Source organism: Melospiza georgiana, chromosome 21, assembly GCF_028018845.1.
Source record: "Melospiza georgiana isolate bMelGeo1 chromosome 21, bMelGeo1.pri, whole genome shotgun sequence".
Classification (NCBI taxonomy): domain Eukaryota; kingdom Metazoa; phylum Chordata; class Aves; order Passeriformes; family Passerellidae; genus Melospiza; species Melospiza georgiana.
In genome coordinates this window covers 8,654,072-8,675,594 of record NC_080450.1, presented here as the reverse complement: position 1 = coordinate 8,675,594, position 21,523 = coordinate 8,654,072, and the positions used below count along the sequence as shown (strand labels likewise).

The following is a 21,523-nucleotide window of genomic DNA, read 5'->3' as shown; positions in this document are numbered from 1 at the left end:
GACAGTGAGCTTCTACTCTAAACCAATCCAAAAGTGCCAACATCACAGGAGAAGATGGAGGCCAAGAAGAAGAGGGAGAAAGGCTGGACATGCCCAGATCCCTCCATCTTGCCCCCTGAACACCATTCTAGAAAACCCCAAAATCTACCTTTTCACCCATGATAAATTCACTATTATTCTACTTAACTGTTGTGGCTTGCAGATCTTCATCTGAGGTTGGTAACTTGCTCCATGGGTCATAATCAAACACACAGGTATTTTGTGCTCTGTGCCAGGGTCTCTGAGCCCCCTGGCAGGGGTCTTGGCTGCTCAGGAGGATGTCCTGGGTTCCCACAACTCAGCAGCACTGTGTTTGTGCCTTGCAGCTCTTCATTGGCTTTGGGTTCCCCTACGAGGGCCCGGCCCCGCTGGAGGCCATCGCCAACGGCTGCGTGTTCCTGCAGGCACGCTTCAACCCTCCCCACAGCTCCCTCAACCACGAGTTCTTCCGCGGGAAGCCCACGTCCCGAGAGGCAAGTCTGGAAAACTCTGTTCACTGTTGAAATATTACCAATATGGCTGGATGGGATGTGCCTGAGCTTGTCTGGCCCTTGGTGCTGAACGAAACAGCGGCAACTGTGGTGATTTCACCCCACAGACACTTTGGGCTGGCTGGGTGTGTGGTGCTTCACCCCACAGACACTTTTGGCTGTGGAGTGTGTGGTGTTTCACGTCACAGACACTTTTGGCTGGCTGGGTGTGTGGTGTTTCACGCCACAGACACTTTTGGCTGGCTGGGTGTGTGGTGTTTCACCCCACAGACACTTTGGGCTGGCTGGGTGTGTGGTGTTTTGCCCCACACTTTTGGCTGGCTGGGTGTGTGGTGATTCACCCCACAGACACTTTTGGCTGGCTGGGTGTGCAGTGTTTCACCCTGAGACACTTTTGGCTGGCTGGGTGTGTGGTGTTTTACCCCACAGACACTTTTGGCTGGCTGGGTGTGTGGTGTTTCACCCCACAGACACTTTTGGCTGGCTGGATGCTGCAGTTGGGCATGTGGGGACAAGTCCAGGCCTGCAGGAGCTCTGAGGGCTGCAGGATGGAGCTTTCCCCCATAACAGGGGCTGCTCCTCAGGTTTCCCTCTGTGGAGAAGCTTTAAGGTGATGGTGAAGGAAAGGAGTCGGTTCTGATGGAGGGTTTGGATCCAGAGCTTTATTCTGGCCCACAGGCCTCTGAATGCAGCACCAGATCCAACAGAACTCCCTGAGCCCGTGGTTGCTGTTCCTTTGAACCCCAGGAGAGGGGCAGGGAAGGGGCAGGGAGCCACCAAACAGGTACAGGAGGGGAGGGACAAAGGAACAAAGGACACCTGGATGGCCCAATGCCCCCCAGGGGTAGAGGGCATCCTGTGAATCTGCCAATCACTCGAGGCCCTTCTGGAATTCCAGGATGGACAGACAGTGCTGGGAGGGGAAAAGAGAGGTGACTGACACACCTGGGAGGGAATTATCAGAGGAGGGACCAGGTTCTGAGGTAAACCCTGAAATCACAATGCAACAGTTCTAAACATTTAGAAAGTTTAAAAAAGGACAGTAGAAGACAAAGACAATAAAGCAAGGATTTACTGCCAGGTGCTTCTTTGCATTCAGCCAAGAGCACACCTGCTAATTTGGAAACACCCTTTATAGACCATTTCTATTGCATCAGCCTGTGACATATTCATAAACAATATAAATATATTGTATAAATATAATAGTAAATATAAAACAATATAAATATATTGTATAAATATAATAGTAAATATAAAACAATATATATTGTATAAATATAATAGTAAATATAAAACAATATAAATATATTGTATAAATATAATAGTAAATATAAAACAATATATATTGTATAAATATAATAGTAAATATAAAACAATATAAATATATTGTATAAATATAATAGTAAATATAAAACAATATAAATATATTGTATTTATATTGTTTATGAATATGTCACAGGCTGATGCAATAGAAATGGTCTATAAAGGGTGTTTACAAATTATTTATATTTATAATCATAATTATATTTATAGTTATATTTCTATTTATATTTATAGAAGTTAATATTTACTATTATATTTATATTGTTTTATATTTACTAATAGTAAATATTACAATTATAAATACAAATATAAATATAATAGTAAACTTTTCCCCAAAACTAGTTTACATATTCCCAGAATTGTTTAGCATAGCTCCACCTCAGATCTGCCTTTTTAGAGCATGCATATTCCTTGGCTGTGGTTTTAATCCATTCTTATAATCACCTTCAGTTTTGGGCCTTACTTTCTACCAGTGGCAAGCATGGATAGTTGGCATATCAGTAGCAGGGTCCTCATCATATATTCCTTGGATATTATCCCATCCAAGCAAGCATTTTAACACAAGCATATCTATATCAGCTATTTCTAAGTTTTAGTTAACAACAGAAATAAATCTGTGTCTTCAAAGCAAAGTTACTTTAGCCCTGCACATGTAGAATCCATTTTAATATTTGCAAAAAGCCAATATTATAACATATATCTCTAACACAAGTGTGATGTGGGGGCTGCATAGAGCCACCCCTTTGGCACCAGGCCTTGGGCCAGCCTGGGGAAGAGCAGCTGCCAGGTTGAGGTTACTTTTTTTGGGCAAGATTTCCTCAGTGGATGTCTGCAGATGGGGTTCCTGATTCAAGATTTGCCTTGGATAGAAGAGGCTGTGCTGTAGGTTTGGGGTTTCCAAGGAGAAGGTTGAGCAGGAGCCTTCTGCAGACCCCCAGCCCCTTCCCCACCAGCCCAGACCCACAGGTCCCCACACCCTGCTCCCAGCCCAGGGCAATGCCCCCTGCTCATCCCTTTGTCCCCCCAGAGGGACACCAGCACCTGTACAGTGTGCCAGGGCTATGAAATCCCTCCCAGGCTTGCCCAGCGCTGGGAATTCAATCTAAGTAGAGCAGGAACTCTTTAAAAGTTAAAGGCTTGGGAAAATTGCCTCTTTTATTATTAATAAAGTGGATAATGCAGTGCAAGGCTCCCTCACTGAGCAGGGAGTGAGCTGGGGGCTGTGCAGCTGGGCTGGGCTGGGCTGTCCTTCCCCCCCTGATTTCTCCATGCACCCCCAAATTTGGTGTTAATTTGGGCTGGACTGAGCTGTCCTGCCCCCCCTGATTGCCCCATGCACCCCTGAATTTGGTGTTAATTTGGGCTGGGCTGGGCTCTCCTGCCCCCCCCATCCCCCGATTGCCCCATGCACTCCCAAATTTGGTGTTAACACCCATTTGGGCAGGGCTGGGGCTGTACCTCAGCCTGGAGCCAGGGTGAGGGCTGTGAAATGCCTCGGGGTGTTTCTGTGCTGGAGGGGAAAGAGGGGATCAATCTCCAGGAGAGAGATGAGAAAGGACAGCACTGAGGGGGATGAACCACACAGCTCTTCTCCTCCAGCTGGCAGGGGCTCAAGCCCTTCTGAAATGTTTTATGGTGCCCCCAAAACATGTCCTCTGCTCAGCAACCTCTCTTTTCCCTTTCCAGAGGAGATCAGGGCTGAAACAGAAGAGGTAGGTCCCCAAAAATCACCTGTGTGGGCAGCCCAGGGAAAAGCAAGGATGTCAGTACCTGTGGAGTACCAGTGTGTGGGCTGCCTGTGGCATCAGGGTCATGCAGCTTCCAGCACTGCTCTCTCCCAGTGCCAGCCTTTCCCAGCCTTCAGTGGCAATGGATTTTCTCCCTGCCTTGTTTCTAGAGCTAGCAAACCTGGGAGATGTTGTGCCTTCACACACCTTTCCTGCTTTGGGGGTTTTTACGATCAGACCCACAGAATGGCTCAGGTCAAGGGTAAATTATTCCTGTGGTACAGAGTGGAGATATTCCAGGCTGCCAGAGGAATTCAGTGTTGTTGGGAATGGGGCACCTCAACCCAGTGGGAATTACAGCACATCATTCTGAGGCTGAGAAGCAACTGGATTCAGAGGAATCCATTTTCCAGCACGCCCTATTGCAGTTGGTCAAACCCCACTGTGAATGTGAGGCTGCTGCTGCTCTCTGCCAGCCAGCTGTGAGCAGGAAACAGCAGGGATTGCAGCAGGGATTCCATTCCAGCAGGGATTGCAAAATCAGCTGGCACCTCTGTGTTTCAGGTGTCCTCCCAACACCCATATGCTGAGGACTTCATTGGGAAACCCCATGTGTGGACTGTTGACTACAACAACTCTGAGGAGTTTGAAGCTGCCATCAAAACCATCATGAGGACACAGGTATGACTGAAAAATCACATATCCCACATCTTCAGAGCAGTAATGGTGTGACCTCCCTGCTGCTGGGGTTGGACAAGTGTCTTGGTTTGAAAAGACAGATGTCTGCTAAGGAAGGCAGGAGCCTCCCTTGAAATGGAATATGTAACCCCTCCTCCCTCTGAATTGTTATAATTTTGAAATTGTATAATAATAATTATATTGTATATTATATAATAATTATTATTATAATTTTGACATTTTGTTCTCAGGCAAAGATATGGGAATAGGAATAACAGTTCTTTATTAGGAAAAAAAACTTAAAAGAAAATATAAAAATAAAAATGCGATAATACAAAACGACACTGCCAGAGTCAGACCATGCCCTGCCCCCTGTGTGTCAGGGCGGTGTCCCAGCCCCATCCCATGGGGGCTCAGCCCTCCTGCAGCCCCAGCTGTGGCTCTGCTGCAGCAGGGATCCTGCACAAGGGGGGAGTTTTCCTCTGCAGCTCCAGGGCTGCTGCAGATGGGCCTGGGCTCCCTCTGGCCATGCAGGGCAGCAGAAAGCTGCTCCTCTGGCAATGCAGGGGGCAAAGGCTGCTGTGCTGTGCCAGGCCCAGATTGGATCCAGGTAGGAATGCTTGGCTCCTCCCCTGGGCGGAGCATCTCCCCATGGGATGCTGGGATTGGATCAGCCCTGCAGGGACACTCAGTGGCCATGGACAGCAGAGATCTGCTGGAGGGAGGGTTGGTGTGGGAGAGATAAAGGAAAAACTGCCCCATGGACAGCAGAGAATTGCCCCAGCTCTGACAGATGGTGATAGAACACACACACACCCATTTCCAACCTAAGACAACAAGCAGCAGCAGATGTTGGAGCCTGGCTCTCCTTTTCCTTTCCTTTCTCCTTTGGATTTTTTGGTCCCTTCCTGCAGCCCCAGGGGCACAGGTGCTCCCACCTTCCTTTGGCATTGTAGGTGTTTCCCCAGGGCACAGCTGTGCTTTTGAAGGATCCCCTGGGAATCCTGTGGGCAGGCCTGGAGCAAGGGAAGGCTGAGATAGGGTTTGGGACCAGCAGGCTGAGGCTGGTGCAGGGGGAGAGCAGTTCTGCAAGCTGGTGTGATAACAAAGATAAACCCAGAAAGCTGCAGCCCTCTGCACCTGCCTTCCCCTCACTTCACTGATTGTTTCCTTTGGATGGAGAAGATCAATGGGAATAACTCAGGAGTTGCCTCTGTGAGGGATGTAAGGAAGGGGAGAACCCCAGGGAAGGCAGCACTCCTGCTGTGCCCACTCTGAAAATGCTCCCTCATGAATATTTAGCTCCCACCCTGTGGCAGGAGCCTTTCAAGTTGTCCAAATTATTAAAGTCAGTTTTCCTGGAGGGGAGGAAAGCGCTGATAGCCATTTTGCTGGCCATTTGCTTCACCTGGGATGAGCTGGAGTTCAGGGGTGTGCTGTGGAACCCAGGCTCTGCCTGGGGCTGTGTGGGCTCAGGTGTGTTGGTTTGGAAAGCCAGGAGTCTGCTAAGGAAGGCAGGAGCCTCCCCTGAAACAGAGAATGTAAATCCTCCTCATCCCTCCCAATTGCTATAAATTTTAAATTAAGGGGCTCTCAGGCAAAAAGGGGAGCGGGAAATAACAGTTCTTTAATAGGGTAGAAAAAGAAAAAAAGATAAAATAAAAAATGCAGTACACTAGAACAACACTGACAGAGTCAGAACCCAACCTGACACCCTGTGGGTCAGGGTGTTGGCAGCAGTCCCATTGGAATTGTGGCTCAGCCCTCCTGCAGTGTCAGGGCTGGTTCTGCTGGAGCAGGGATCCTGGAGAGAAGGATGTATTCTTCCTCTGAAGATCCAGGGGAAGAGGCAGCTGCTGCTCCTCTGGGGAATCCAGTGGAGAAGCTGTGCTGGTGTTCCAGAATCTCCAGATTCTATCCAGGTAGGAATGCTTGGCTCCTCCCTCTGGGCTCCCATCTCCCAGTGGGATGCTGCAGTTCTTATCAGTCATGCAGGGACATTCAATAGCTGTTATCAGCAATGTCCCCTCCCGAGGGAGGAGTGATTGTGGTCACTCAGAGAGATAAGGCAAACTGCCCACTTGACAAAAGATAATCTGCCATACATATGGTAATAGAATACATCTTGCCTTGCAATCTGAACATTGGGGTTCACTGTGCTGGGTGGGATTTGGCGGGCACAGGGGTGTGATGGTGCTCAGAGAAGGATCATCCTTGCTTTTCCCTGCATTAGAAGCTGCAGAGGGGGTTGCCTGTGGCAATCTGGGGGCCTGATTCAGGTAATGTGGCCATGCCATCACCCTGTGTCTCACCTCCTCCAGGGTGATTACTGCAGCTCTTCACCTCACATTCATTTTCTCTGTGAGTTTGTAAAGACTCATCAAACCCAACTTAGGAAAACAGTTGTTGTTCTGCACATTCATTCCCGTATCTTGATTAGAATTAAATTAAAAATAATGACATCCCTGCTGCTGTGCTGCCAGGCCAGCTGTCAGAGCTTGACCCTCCACCATCTGGGCTGGAGACAGCCCTGAAGTGAAGGAATTGCTGTGTGTGGGAGGCTGGGAGCTGTTTTGGGAGAGAGAAGGAAATTTTCACTTTTTCCAGAAGAGAACAGAGAAAATAGTGAAGCCTGCTGCTGCTATGCTGTTAAAATGATTAAAGAATGGTGAGATTGAGGATGGAGGGAAGGGCTGTGCTGGTTCCTGGGCAGCTGTGTTGTGCTGCTGCTGTGTTGACTGGATGGGCACCAGGTCATTTAGGTGCTTAATGGTCTGGTTAAAAATTAAAGAACTAAAAAGGATTTCAGGGAAGGGCTTGGTGGCATAATGAGCACTGGGCAGGAGGAGCTGGTGTTCAGAACTGGGCACTCACTGGAGTGAGCAGCTGCTGTGCCCATCCCTGGTGTGCCCAAACCAAGCTCCTCTCTCAGCTCTTCTCCTCATTCCCACTGTTGGGAAAATTAATCCACAAACATCAGAGGTTTATGTCCAAAAAGGAGACAGAGGAGTCTTTTTACTTTATTTGAATAAAGGGAGAGGCCATGGGGCATTCCTCTGGGGTCTCTTAAATTTTTGGAGGACACAGCCTCCTTTTTATCCCCATTTCCCTTCTCTCTTTCCCCATTGGCTGAGGTACTTGAGAGGTTCAGACTTCCTGAAATGCCTGATACCAGAGATTGCCCTCTAATGTACAACCCTCCCTTTTAATTTTTAATTCTTATAGAATTTATGGTTTTTCCCATTGTTTCTTTCATCTTTCAATATCCAATTTCATTTATCAGCAAACCAGAATTTTCCATCCATCCATCCATCCATCCATGGAATCCTTTCCATAGTTTCTTTTACCTCTCAGTGCTGGTTCTATCTACGAGCAGACCCACAGCTGGTTTGTAAAGACAAATTCCTCTCACCACTCTGGATCAGGACCCCCACTCTGCAGTGCCCTCCCACAAACCATCTCAGCCTCTGGATTTACCTTCAGCTGCTGGAAGTCCTAAATTTGCCTCAGATGAACAGCTCAAGTCACTGAGGCCCATTTGCATTGTGACACAAAGTCACTCTGGAGAGGAGGGATTCCTTCCCACCAAGGAGTTAATCCCCAACTCATCCCTCTGGGGTTTTGAAGAAATTGTAAAAATCCTCCCAGAGCAGAGCAGGGAGTGAGTGTGAATAACTTACAGCAGCCTCTTTCCCCCCTCCCCACCTTTTTATCTTTTAAATGGAAAGGTCTGCTTTATTAGAGATGCTGTCAAGGCAATTAAGCCTAAAAATTGACCTACCTTAGAGGTTTAAAAGCCTTATTATGGGCTTTGGCTCCAGGAGTCCATGGGTATCTTGTCTTTAAAATACTGTTTGTTACAGCAGGAATTGAAAACAAGGGCATTAGCAGGAGGAGCAGCAGAAAGATGGTAGCTGGGCAATTCAGTGTTCCTGTTCCCAGCCAGTTACTGGAGTTTGGAGAAATTATTTTACTGACTCCATTTTTTCCCCCCAAAGGCAAAATGGGGTGTTCTGTTATTGGAATATCTAATAAATTTGTCTGTGTTTCAGAATAACCACCATCAATTTATTTTTTTTCTGTCAAAACATTTCATTTCAAAATTACTGGAATGAAATACTATGGTTTTGTTTCCCATCTGCCTGCCTTTGTTTGGAAATACCCTGCCAATTTATTGAAAGGAGTGCTGGATCTGAAATGATGCATTTCCCTTTGCTTCACTAACTCAGACAGATTGAACCTGAAACACAACATTTCCCCCTCCCTGATGGGTGAAAACATTGAAAATTGAAAACTGACCTGAAATTGAATTTATTTAGGGATTTTTTTTGTTGTATCACTGAAAAATCACATATCCCACAGATGTTTTGCATCTTCTAGGGCAGAACTCAGTAAGACATTTTTGGGGATATGACATCTTGTGGGAAAACTGGCTCTGCCATCAGGTGGAAGCTATGCTGGGGATCTGTCTGGGAATTTGGGAGCTGGTTGATGAACCTGGCAGTAATCCTGGCATGGTCAAGCTGACAACCAGCTTTGCTCCCAGGGGGATTTGCTGATTCTCAGCAATATTTTAATGTCAATGCAGCACCCCAGTTTCTCCTGCTGCATCCTGGGGCAGGCTGTGCCATCCCAGAGCTGCTGCTGGGCTGGCAGAGCTCCCCTGGCTGCTGGCTGTGTGCAAACAGAGCAGTTGGGATGCAGCCGGCGTCCCTCCCAACCCAGTTCTGCCTGAAAGAAACTTCTTCCTTCTGGAGGCAGAGCTGAATCATGCCTGGGACGTGGCTGGGGTTTGCAATCTGTGTTTCTTCCCCCCAAGAACAGCCCTTGGTGCTGCCCTCTCTCATCCGTTTGGAGGGGGCACCCGTTCCAGGTCACCCTCCAGCTGCTGGGCAGGGTTTTTGGCAGGCTGTGACTCTGCCATTCATCTCTCTGGGAGCAGTTCTGGGTTTCTCTGATGGTTTGCATCCCTCAACTATTTATAAGGAAGATTAAAACCAGGGAAGCACCAAACCCCTCTACCCCAGAGACCAAATCTCAACATAGGGGACAGAGAGACAAGTTGTGTCCCCTTGGGACAGGGGATGCTGGAGGTTTAAAAGCCTTATTATGGGCTTTGGCTCCAGGAGTCCATGGGTATCTTGTCTTTAAAATCCATCAGAATCCACTGATGGATTCTGTCTGTTATCCTGGGGTTAGAGGCTGGAGAAGGAGAGAGGTTTGCAAGCACCACCATTTTCTGGGCCTTGAGCTTTTCCCATTGTCAAAACCAGTCTTCACACAAGCAATTTAATAGACCCAATATTCTGGTGTAGTGAAGGGAGAAGGCTTCATTATATTAAAGTCAAACATACAGGACTATAATAGAAAATTATACATTTCAGACTATGCCTGAAAGAGCGGCACATTAAACATCCCAGTGAAAATAGCTGGTTAAAATGTTCCAGCCTGCTGTTACGTGCCAGCACTGAATTGCATTATTTTTCTACTTATTTGTCTGGTGACGTTCAGATTTTTTTCCACCCTGCTTTCTTTTCCTTTTGAATGAAGGAGACTTCATCCTCCCTTCCAGCTGGAAATGCAGGGCTCTCATGGTGGCATTCCCATGGGACACCAGTGACTCCCTGCCTGGCTGATGGAGGAGCACTGGGGCTGGGAAGCTCTCCCAGCTGAGGAAAGAATGGCAAAATCCATCTTTCCAACACCACCATTCCCTCCATGCCATCCCGTGCATCATTCTGCAGGGATCCCCACCTCAGAAGCCCCCTCCTCCTCCTCCTCCTCCTCCTCCTCCTCCTCCTCCCTCCCAGGGCTTTGGGGACATCCTGAGCTGAGGAGTGCCATTAACAACATGGCTGTTGAGAAGAGGCCGAGCCTGTCAGATTTTAATTAAACAGTTATCTTCTCGAAATTGGCATTTTCTCAGTCCTGAGTGCACGAGCTGAATCCTAACAAAACCTGGAGAGGAGAGCAAAGGGAAGGAGAGCCCCTGAGAGGGAGAGGAGCAGGGGCTGCAGTGGGCTCCTGATGTTGAGGGAACCCCCTGGGAGCCTGTGGAGAGGTGGGATTGCACCTGGAGCATCACCTTTGATACCTGTGCAGCACAAGGAGGGTTTGTGTGATGTGCTGCAGCATTTTGGGGGGTGAGGCTGTTTCTGGAATTTTATCTCCACTATGCCTGGCCAAAGGGGGTCCTGAGAAAAGCCCCCCATGAAGGCAGTGGTGAGATGAGACTGAGCACTGGTGATGCTGAGCAAGAAGGGGGTTTGTCTCCTCCAAACTGATCCCAGGCAGCCCCAGCCTGGCTCTGAAACTGAGACAGGCAATTTTGCTTTCAGAGGGCTCTGCCCCAGTTAACTGAGAGCCCATCAGGAATTCAGAGGCAGGATTGGTGCCTGTCACTGTGTCAGCCCTGATTAGCGTGCCCATCTGTAATTAGATGAAGCAGCTGTGATTTCCAGCCTGCCTGAGATCTCAGGTGGGATATTTATGGCAGGGAGATGCTTAGAGGGTTCTCAGCAGACTGAGCCTTTGAGCTTGGTTTTGACAGGTACTTCAAAAGGAAATAGCTATTTTGGAGGTGCAGAGCTCAGAAAATAGGAGCAGCAGTGTTTTCTGGATTAATTATCTCTGGGTGGTTTTGCTTATAATCCTCCTGAATAAAGATCTGCAGAGATACACAAAGGGAAGGGAGGTCCCAGGACTGACACCAACCTCCTGCACCTCATGTAACATCTCTTTGGAAAATAAGGGAGTGTGGAAAAATATGTCTTCCCAGGGCAGAAAGTTCCTTAAAAAAATATTTTTTAAAGATTGCTCTTCCCTTGCCCGCAGCTGCAGAGCATTTTGTGAGCTGGAACAGTTCATGCTTTAGTTTGAAGTGACCTATTGGATGAAAACTGATTTGGATGAAAACTGATTGGATGAAAACTTTCTAAAAGCGGAGGAAAGGGAGATTAAAGTGGAACAGGGATGATTTCATTTTCACCAACAGGTCGAACTCAAAGTACTCCTCTCTCTTTCTCACTTTATAAAACTCTTGTGAGGTTTCTCCAGCCCTAGCATTCTTCCCTGCTTGCTTTGGTGGACAGACACGAGTCGTGGGCTTTGGTGGGTGGCAGAGCCATGCCCAATGTTCTGCTCTCTCAAGCAGGGCAAGGCTGTCCCCAGCTGCTGCCTGTGCTCTGCTCTCGCCCTTCACAGGTGGACCCTTACCTGCCTTACGAGTACACCTGCGAGGGGATGCTGGAGCGGATCCATGCCTACATTCAGCACCAGGTTGGGGAGAATCCCTGTCCTCCCTGGGGAGCCATCTCTGTCCTCATGGCCAGCTTTCCCTCTTCTCCCTGGGGAGCATCCCTGTCCTCGTGGCCAGCTTTCCCTCTTCTCCCTGGGGAGCCATCTCTGTCCTCATGGCCAGCTTTCCCTCTTCTCCCTGGGGAGCCATCCCTGTCCTCATGGCCAGCTTTCCCTCTTCTCCCTGGGGAGCATCCCTGTCCTCATGGCCAGCTTTCCCTCTTCTCCCTGGGGAGCATCCCTGTTCTCCTGTGGGCATTGTGCAGCCAGTGCCCTGATTGCAGAGAGCACCGGGAGATGGGGCTGGGGGAGGTTTGTCATGGGCCAGAGGTGCTGGGGGTTGGTGGAGGACACCTGGGGGTGCTGGGGCTGGGTCAGGGCCTTTCTGCTGCAGGGAATGAGGCAGCACTGAGAGGAGAAGAGGTGAGAGAAGCAGAGGTTCATCCCCTACAGAAGGAGGTGCCATCTGTGCATGCAGGTGACCTCAACCTGATGAGCAAAGTCATCATCCCAAGTGTCCTTCTGTCCCACTAGTGGCCTCCCTTCCCCGCTGTTAAAATCTCAGAGCACTGACCCGTTATCTTCTCTACCACCAGGATTTCTGCACCACATCATCTCTTCCTCCGTCTCCCAAGACCAAGACTCCTGCTATGCAAAGCCCTCCAAGCCCGCTGGCGCTGTCCCCCAACTCCTCGCACCTGGTGTGGTCCCCCAGCGCGGGCTGGGCCCCCCAGGCGTGGCCCCCGGTGGCCTCGCTGCAGGTGTGGGTGTCAGAGCCCCAGCACACGTGCACCGAGACGTGCCGGCACCACGGGCTGGTCTGCGAGCCCACCTTCTTCAGGTTCCTCAACAAGGAGGAGGTGTTTCTACAGTGAGTTGGGGCCTTCTCAGGGAGCTTTGGGGGGGGGGGGGGGGCAGCAGCCAGATGATGTTCTCTTTGCTCCCCACATCCCCTGCACCCATTTTCCTCCCCAAATCCCAGTGATGAACCCACATGCCCACATTCTCCCTGTTAGCTGGGATTAGCCAGAAAACTGAGGTGGGCATCAGCAAAAACCCTGAGGAGCAGCAGAAGTGCCCAGTGTGGATTTTAACACCCCTCCCCTCCCAGATGGAGCAGCAGCACTGGCACTGCCCTCCCACCAGCCCTTCTCAGCTGATGAGTCCTTCATCAGGAACTGTCATCATTATAGCATAAGAGTTGTATTGTCATTACACTGCAAGGGTTCCATATTGCTGGAGTTTCGTACTGCCTCGATGTCTTCTTGGAGGCTTCTCCTCTAGGCACCAACTCTTCCTTGTCCTCGCAGTTGCCAGCTGACTCCACTTCCCCTCAACCAACCAATCCACTCTTTTATAACACTCTCCTTATTTGCTACGGCTGCGGCCTGTTAAAATCAGGCCAGTCCCCAATCTCTAATATTTGGTTCAGCTACAACTCCTTAATGGGGTAAGATTACTTTCTATACTACCTTTATTTTCTTATATTGTATCCCCCTACAAGGAACCTCCCCAAGATGGACAAAAATCCTTCAATGGCCACTCACCTGAGCTGCCCACCTTGCCTTGATCCCCAGCCTCAGCATTGAGTACGAGATGAAGGCAGTGCAGGCAGGGCCCAGCTTCACTTTTCAGCAGGCAACAGCAGCATTTCCAGGCATGGTTCCACCTCTTTCCAACCCCATTCCTCTCCACCTCCCGCGTGCTCTCTCCTCTTTAATGTCTCTCTCTATAAAACTGCGTTTTGAACACACAGTGGTGAAGTTTTAATAGAGTATAAATCTGCCACCGGGCTCTGTGCTGCTCTCTGGGCAATTTAAATGCGAGCGTTGCCGGAGCTGTCATGCTGGTCAGGCAGGCGCCGCGTGTCCCGCTGACATTTTTATGTGATAAATTACAGCTGGGGCCTGCCTTTCACTCTTTCCCCCTGCACGTCCTCCTCAAAACGAGCTGGCTCAGGGACTCATCAGTTGAGAAGGGTTGGTGGCAGGGCAATGCCAGTGCTGCTGCTCCATCTGGGAGGGGAGGGGTGTTAAAATCCACACTGGGCACTTCTGCTGCTCCTTGGGGCTTTCGCTGATGCCCACCTCAGTTTTCTGGCTAATCCCAGCTAACAGGGAGCATGTGGGCATTCCCTGATCCCCTGTCCCTTCCAGGGAATGTTATCTACAGTAACATACAATAACAGAATGTTATCTACATCCATGGAGGTGTCCATGGAGCTCTGTCCATGGAGCTCTGTCCATGGACAGAGCTGTTGGTCAGCAAGGGGCTGTAAGAGAGCCATTGAACTTCATGAGCTGGAAAGGACCCACAAGGACCAACTCCTAAGGTTTGGGTTGGTTTTGTGGGTGATTCTGAGCCATCTGTAGGTTAGGGTGATCTCTGGGCTGCAGGGTTGAGTTGCCAGGGTCTCCCCTTTCTGCATGGTGTGTTGGGCTGGTGACAAGCCCTCGCATGTAGCCAAGGGGTGGCAAACACAGCTCAGCAAAGGAACCTCCCCAGGAAGGAAAAAACCCTTCAATGGGCGCTCACCTGACCTGCCCACCTTGCCTTGGCCCCCAGGCTCAGCATCGCGTGCGACAGCACCGAGTACGAGATGAACCACCTGTACCCCGCGGTGGCCGAGAACGTCCGCGAGTGCTACCTCCAGAAGGAGCCGCTGCTCTTCAGCTGCGCCGGCCACCACGCCAAGTACCGGCGCCTCTGCCCCTGCCGCGACTTCCGCCAAGGACAGGTGGCTCTGTGCAGGGACTGCTTGTGACACGGCGTCCCCACCGCCCCGGGGACACCGGCACAGGGTGGCTTCTCCTCAGAACTCCGCGGCGGCCGAGGAGCTGCGACGGGTCCCTCGCGGTGGGTGAGCCGGGGCTCTCCAACTCTCACCCAGGGGCTGTTCCATGTCCGACTCTGGGGGCTGTTTGATCCACCAGCCAGCTGTGAATGACCCTGTCCTGAACTTTGGAGTAATTTTCTTCCCGAGGAGCATTGTCCGAGCACATCCTGGACCGAACCCACCTGGACCTGGTGGCGCTGGGATGGGGTGGTGGGGAGAGAGGGGCTGGGGACACCCTTCCCCTTCTCTGGCGATGGGACAAGCCACCAGCAGACTGCAGTTTCAGGGTTTTCATCTTCTTCAAGCATCCTCAGTTGTTTTATTTATTGATTTTTTTAACCCTCCCCCTGACAAGTGGTAAATTAAAGGGGAATCCACACCCAGCCCTTCTGTGGGAGTTCTTGGGCAGAGCTGCATTGGGGGTGGGACAGGGGTGATGCTGGTGGCTGCTGTGGGTGTGGAGCTGGGGGAGAACAAAGCACAAGGAGAGTGGCTGGGTTTGATGGGCACATTGGGGACTGCACCCCTGGTAGTCCCAGGAAGAGACAGTGGTGGGATGGGGCTGGGTTGGGCTCCTGGGAAAGCTGCTGCTCCCCAGGCAGGGCAGAGGTGCCCAAAATGATCCCTCCAGCCTCCGGGCTGCTCTTCACCCTGCTGGGCCATGCACAGAGCTGAACATCCCCCCCAGGGATGACTGGAGGAGGAGGTGAGGGCACAGGGGCTGCTCGGGATTCAGCTGAGTGGGCAGAGGGGAGGATGTGCTGCAGCACATGGAGGGAATTCCTGGTGGGCACTGACCGAGGGCAGAGCAGCTGAAGAGCAACATCCTGACTCTGTGTGCCCCAGATGCTGCCAGCAGAGCAAGAGGTGAGCTCCAAGCAACCATCTTCCATGGAACTCTTTGCTTCTTCAACTTTCCTTAGTGCTGTTTCTCTTGCTTTGGGGGTGGTTTCCCCCCACTACTGATGTGTCCCCTCCTGGCTGGGTTGGTGCTGGCTGGGGTCACCTGGTTTGTTCTTGTAGGGTTGCTCACCAGGGCAAGGTGTTGCTGTAAGGTTGGTGCTGAGCCCTTCTGCTGTTTGCAAGGGTGAATGAGGAGATTCCTTCATGCCATAAAATGTGTGGCTGGAAAATCAGGGGCTGGAAACTCCTTCTCAGCCATGGAATTGCTCCTGGCCTGGCTGGTGAGGGAGGCTGGGGGGGTGGCAGCCTGACCTGGCACTGTCCCTGCAGGATCCTGGCAGAATTGTCCCCTCTGGCTCACAGTGACTGATGGGGAGCAGTGGCAGGATGAGTGCAGGAGGTTGCCCTGGAGCTGTGCCACACCCCTGGCACCTCCAGCCTGTCCTCCCTGTGCCAGCTTCTGGGAGAAACTCCCATTCCTTCAGCTGAGCTGCAGCTTTGGGCAGAGCCCAGCCACCCTCACCGTGTCCCTGCTGTGTCACCACAGGGTGCTGTGTCCTTTGGGCCACATCCTGCCCTGGATGAGCTGGACACACTGCTGTTATCCCAGAGCAATTTATCATCTTCAGCTCCCAGCTGCGTGGGCAGCCTCCATCCTGCCTGTGACGCCAGCCCAGGGGAAGGATTGATTAAGTAATTTTTGTGTCTTGCAGCCAGTGTGCGTCTAAATAAAAGCAGCACAAGCCTCTCTTTGCAGAGCTGAGCAGCAACACCTCTCCACAGCCCCTTTCATCTCAGCCTCAAAGTATCCCCTGGCACACAGTGCTGCCAGAGCTGGGTGGGCAGGAGCTGGCCTGGGAGAGGCATGGGGAGTCTGCCCGCAGGAACCACCAGCAGTTCACTTCCCAGGGTTGTAAAAACCAAATAAAACTGGATTTTATAGGAGATCTAAGCAAGTTTTAAAGAGCAAGAGGCTTGGGATGCCTCGTGAGGCAGCGCTTGTTACACATCAGCTCCCTGGGCAGCTTTTTCCACAGTTTCTGCTCAGCTGCTTTTAAAATAGCCTTCACCTTTCAGCAGTGCAGCGCTGCCTCCCACTGCAGAGAGCCCCAATTATCCCCTGGCAGGAGAATTTTTCTCCAGGCTGAAATAAAAGGTGGCTGGCTCACCTTCGCTGCTGTCATGGGAAATAATGATCTGTCTGGAGCCTGGCTGGATCTCAAGGCAGCCTGGAAATGTGGGTGGTGGGGCTGAGTGAGGCTCTGCTATTGCCTGGCATGTCTCTGCCCCATTAGTGGGCACTGAGTCCTGCTCAGAGGCTGCCTGGGGAAAAAGCTTCTCCTGTTGGTGATGGAGCATCACTCGTGGATGTTGGATGTAGCAGGGACCAGAGTGTGACTGCTGGGGCAGCCCCTCCTGCCCCATCCCACATGCCTTGGTCTGTAAAATCCCGTGGCGGGGCAAGCTGGGGTCTGGGCTGCTTTGGGAATGCAGTGCTGGGTGTTAACATCACTTTTGGGTGCAGAATTGGCATCAAAATATTTTTTATGTGGTGAGTGTGTGTGCCAGGGGCATAGTGGCACCCTGATGTGGAGGTGGCACCAAGGAATGGAGCTGCTGGTGCGGGACAGAAGGGACTTTGTCACCTGGAAATGCTTTTCTCTGCCCTGGCTGTGCTTGGTGATCCCAGCTGCCTTCCCAAGCCCTTTCCCGAGCAGGTCTCCAGCCTGGTCTCCCTGGCCAGGACACATTTCCATTTGGAAGGGAGAGCTGAGGATGCAAACAACAAATTCACAATTTATTAAGCAGGAACATGAAAGAGTTTTGAAGGGAAGCAGAGCCACTGCCATATGAAAGAGGTTCTAATTCCCACAGCTAATTGCAAAGAATAAATCCCCTGTAGGGAGGGGGAAAACGGTGTCAAAACTGTGAATAAACCCAAACAAAATGGAACGAGGAGTTGTCAGCTGCACTCTCTGATGCTGCTGGCTGGGACAGTTTGTTTAGCAGCCAGAGTGGGTTCATGGGGAGCCCCTGGGGTCCCCTCAGGGTGGGGTTGGACCTTTTGATTTCCAGATTTCTGGTGGCATCCACCCAGCAGAGCCTCCTGGAATGTCTCAGATTTTTTTCCTAACCTGTTTTCTGGCAGCTATGAAACCAGGACAGGCGTGTCAAAAGAATGATATTGTTCTGGAAATCCATTTTCCTTACCTAGAAATGAAGCCAGGGGCGATTTATGTTTCTGAGCCTCACTCTTCTTCTAAATAAATCCACACAGAACTTTCTTTATGGAATTGATTTGGGTTTTTTTTCTCCCTATTTTTAATGTTGCTGGCACCAAACCCTTCCCCTGCTAGTGCAGTGGGAGGAGGATGAGTGGTCCCTGCCCTGTGTCTCCCTCAGCATCCTCGGCACCTCTGTTGTAAATGCAGGGCTACTGATAAGAGGAGAGAATGATGCATTTGACTCCATGTTCTCAGAAGGCTAATTTATTATTTTATGATACTATATTATATTAAAGAATATTATACTATACTAAAGAATACAGAAAATATACTCTTATAAGTATAAAGATATAGTATGTCTTATAAGTATAGAGATATAGTATATCTTTTTAGTACAAGATATACTAAAAAGTTAATAATGAAAACTCCTGACTCTTTCCAGAGTCCTGACACAGCTTGGCCCTGATTGGCCAAAGAGTGAAAACAACTCACAGCAGAATCCAATGAAACAATCACCTGTGGGTAAACAATCTCCAAACACATTCCAAGTAAACACTATATACCATCCCATACTAAAGAATACAGAAAAGATACTTTTATAAGTATACAGTATATCTTTTTAGTATAAGATAGACTAAAAAGATAATAATGAAAACTTGTGACTCTTTCCAGAACCCCAACACAATTGGCCAAAGAGTGAAATCAACTCACAGCAGAGTCCAATCAAGCAATCACCTGTGGGTAAACAATCCCCAAACACATTCCACATGAGCACAACACAGGAGAAGCAAATGCGATAAGAATTGTTTTCCTTTTCTCTGATGCCTCTCTTGCTGCCTTTCAGCTTCCCAGGAGAAAAACCCTGAGTGAAGGAATTTTTTTCCGAATTTTTTCATTTTTTTTCTATGTGAATGCCACATCCCTGTCCTGCAGCAGTTCCTGCCCTGCAGAGCCAGCCTGGAGCAGCGATCAGGGCTGGAAATCACAGCCAGGGGACCTCTCAGGGCTGCTCTGCTCTTATCTCAGCCTTTATTAGCAAATGGTTCAAGCAGCTTTTCCCTCCTGATCCTGCGCTTATCAGCTCCCGGTAAAACAGCAAATCACATCCCTGATGTGGCCGGTTCGGGCAGCAGAAACCCATTTATTTCCCCTAACGGGTTTATCAGCAGATCAAGGAGCTGCTGAAGATGTAAGCACCGTGGTTATTTCCCCGGGTGATGGATCTCGCTGCCACACAGCCTCCGGGAGCCTGACAGGGATGGCTGATGGACCCTGCTGGCGCTGCTGCCTCATGGATCTCAAGGTCTTGCTTTAATTGAGTCCTGTCTCCCTGATGGCAGGGTTTTTCCTACCTCTTTTTCCTTTTTTTTAATATTATTTTTCCCCCTTTAGGATGACTTTCCCGAAATAAACGGATGCATTTCATCTCCTGTCCCCTTCCCTCATCTCTCCCTCCCTGTGGCAAGTCCAGAGCTGTGAAGAAAGTGAACAAATTGAAAATCTGTCCTCAGACTAACTGGGTGGAAAGAGCAGCAAAATCTTCTGCCTTTTTTTTTTTTTTCCTCTTTCTTTTTCATTCTTTATTTTACTGTATCTTGTGGAAGGGACGTGGACTGAGGGTCAAAGTGCTTTTCAGAGCTGTGGGGCTGAGCATTCACGTTTTATCAGCTCCAGCAGTGGTGCCCAGCCACGCTCATTGTGGCTCGTTAGTGGAAAGCCATTAAAACTCGGGATCGATATTTTCTCGGCAGAGATAAGGCCCATTCAATGTTATCCCCCGAGGCAGGCACAGAAATACCAAGAGACATCCCCAGAGCAGAGCAGGAATGCTGAGGGAGCAGCTTCTCCTGCCAGTGCCTGAGGAGGGGACAGGAGGGGACATCCCCCAGCCCAGGGAGGGTGACAGCTCAGCCAGGACCCAGCCCTGAGCATCCAGCACCTCTGGAGAGAGGAGAAATTGAATCTGGGGAGGATGGGGAGAGAGGGGAATGTTTGAGGGGTTTGGCCTCCAGCCAGGGCTGCTTGGCACAGGTGCCACTGCTGCCTGCAAAGGGCATCAGGAGGGCAAAGATAAATGAATTAATGAAGTGTCCATTCCCAAACCCTGGCTGCTGGCTCTGGAATGCCAGAGGAAAGGGGCTGGGGGTAGTCCCATCTCCTCTCCATCTCTCAGAGGGCTCCCACCACCCTTCACCCTCTGGAACTGAGGTGCCAGCAGAGATCAGTTAGAAACAGGAGAGAAGTTTGTTTTCAGTGTTAGAGAGAGCTGCCAGAGGTATCAGCTTCTCTCTAAATATAAACCAGAAAACAGGAAATAACGATCTGTCCTAATTTAGTGCCTTTCATCTAAGGATTCAAAGCATCTGACAGCATCACTAAGAAATAAGGGAAGACTTTGCAACCTGCATGGAAATGCAGCCACTCCAGAGCTTTGTGTGCAAAGCATTTCATTTTCATTTTGTGCTGAATGTTGCACTGCAACCCCTCACTCCCAGCCCCAATTCCTTCCCAAATTCCCCCAGTTTGCCATCACTGGGACTGGGACCTGGAAGTTCAGCCTGGCAATGAGTGATGTTCTTGCAGCTTGACACCGTGCACAGCTGGCTCAGAGTGTGGAGGAGTGTTTATTTAATGAATTGATTGCATTAATTAATTTTCAGGAGAGTGCTGAGAAAAATAATAGGGATCTCCAGCAGTTCTGCCAGCTGTCTGGCTGTGTGCAGCAGTGGGAGCAGGGCAGGGACTGTGCATGGAACAGGGAGCACAGCAGGCCTGGACATTGCAGGGACAGATGGGAATCACAGAATCATGGGATGGTTTGGCTTGAAAGCTTTAAAATTCATCTCATTCCAACCTCTGCCATGGGCAGGACACCTTCCACTGTCCCAGATTGCTCCAAACCCCATCCAACCTGGCCTTGGACACTTCCAGGGATCCAAGGGCAGCCACAGCTTCTCTGGGCACCCTGTGCCAGGGCCTCACCACCCTCACTATAAATACTTTTTTCATTATAGTCAGTCTGAAATGACTCTGTTTTAGTTCATCACCCCTTGTCTTATCACAACAGCCTCTGCTAAAAGTCTGTTCCCATCTTTGTTATCAGCTCCCTCCAGGTCCTGCAAGGGGCTCTGAGCTCTCCCTGGAGCCTTCTCCTCTCCAGGTGAGCACCCCCAGCTCTGCCAGCCTGGCCAGAGCAGAGGGGCTCCAGCCCTTGGAGCATCTCCAGGGTCTCCTCTGGACCCACAGGAGCCCCCCCATGTCCTTTTACAGAAGCTGCAGCTGGGGAGATCCTGGTCTGCACTTCCAGCAAAGCTTTCCTCAGGGAAAGGCTGCACAGACCCTGGGCACTGGAGCTGCTGCTTCTCCCTTCCCTGGCATTCCTGGCATTCCCAGTCCTGCACCTTTGCTGCCCACAGAGCCCCTGGGTGTGCTTTGTCCCACATCCCTCACCAAGTCCGGCACACCAGGATTTCCTTGCATGGTTTGCTCTGGAGACAAAGGAGGAGCCAGGCAGGTGTGGGGATTTACTTCCCATGGCTCTGGAAGCAAATTCCCCAAGGAACAGCAAAGGTGTGCTGGGATGCTCCCACAGGAGAGGAGTGCAGGGAAGAGACTCCACCAGATCTACCTGCAAGGTTCCTCAGCCACCAGACCCTCAAGACAGTAACAAGAAGACATTCCTTGGCTGTCCCCAGGCTCCTGTGACATTCCTGTCCCTCTGCTCATTCAAGTTTGGTACTGAGGTCTGAGCCCTCTTGGTTCCTGTCCCCACCCTTTGCCATCTCTGCTTCTGGCTCAGACAATGGCAGTGCTGGGTGCTAAAGTGGAGCCCCTCAGGCTGTCACCAGCAGTCCCACCCCAATCTCTGTGTCACCACACAGCAGTGACAGCAGTGACAGTGCTCTGCCCTTCCAGGTGTGGCCAGGCTGGGACTGGGTTTGGGAGCAAGAAGTTCATAAAAGAAAAGTGCGAGGCAACAGATTTCCACACTTATTAAACTCACCA

General features: G+C 50.3%; 1 protein-coding gene across 2 annotated transcripts in view; it reads left to right on the top strand.

Annotated features, from left to right (window-relative positions):
* Positions 1 to 14,773, top strand: part of MGAT5B (alpha-1,6-mannosylglycoprotein 6-beta-N-acetylglucosaminyltransferase B) — an 82,022-nt gene extending 67,249 nt beyond the window's left edge. For both annotated transcript variants that reach the window (XM_058038550.1, XM_058038549.1), the window contains exons 13-17: positions 366 to 512; positions 4,145 to 4,261; positions 11,462 to 11,536; positions 12,151 to 12,425; positions 14,120 to 14,773. In XM_058038550.1, the coding sequence (XP_057894533.1) occupies positions 366 to 512; positions 4,145 to 4,261; positions 11,462 to 11,536; positions 12,151 to 12,425; positions 14,120 to 14,318 (813 nt within the window). In that variant the 3' untranslated portion in view covers positions 14,319 to 14,773. The remainder of the gene's footprint in view (positions 1 to 365; positions 513 to 4,144; positions 4,262 to 11,461; positions 11,537 to 12,150; positions 12,426 to 14,119) is intronic.
* Positions 14,774 to 21,523: the final 6,750 nt, after the last annotated feature.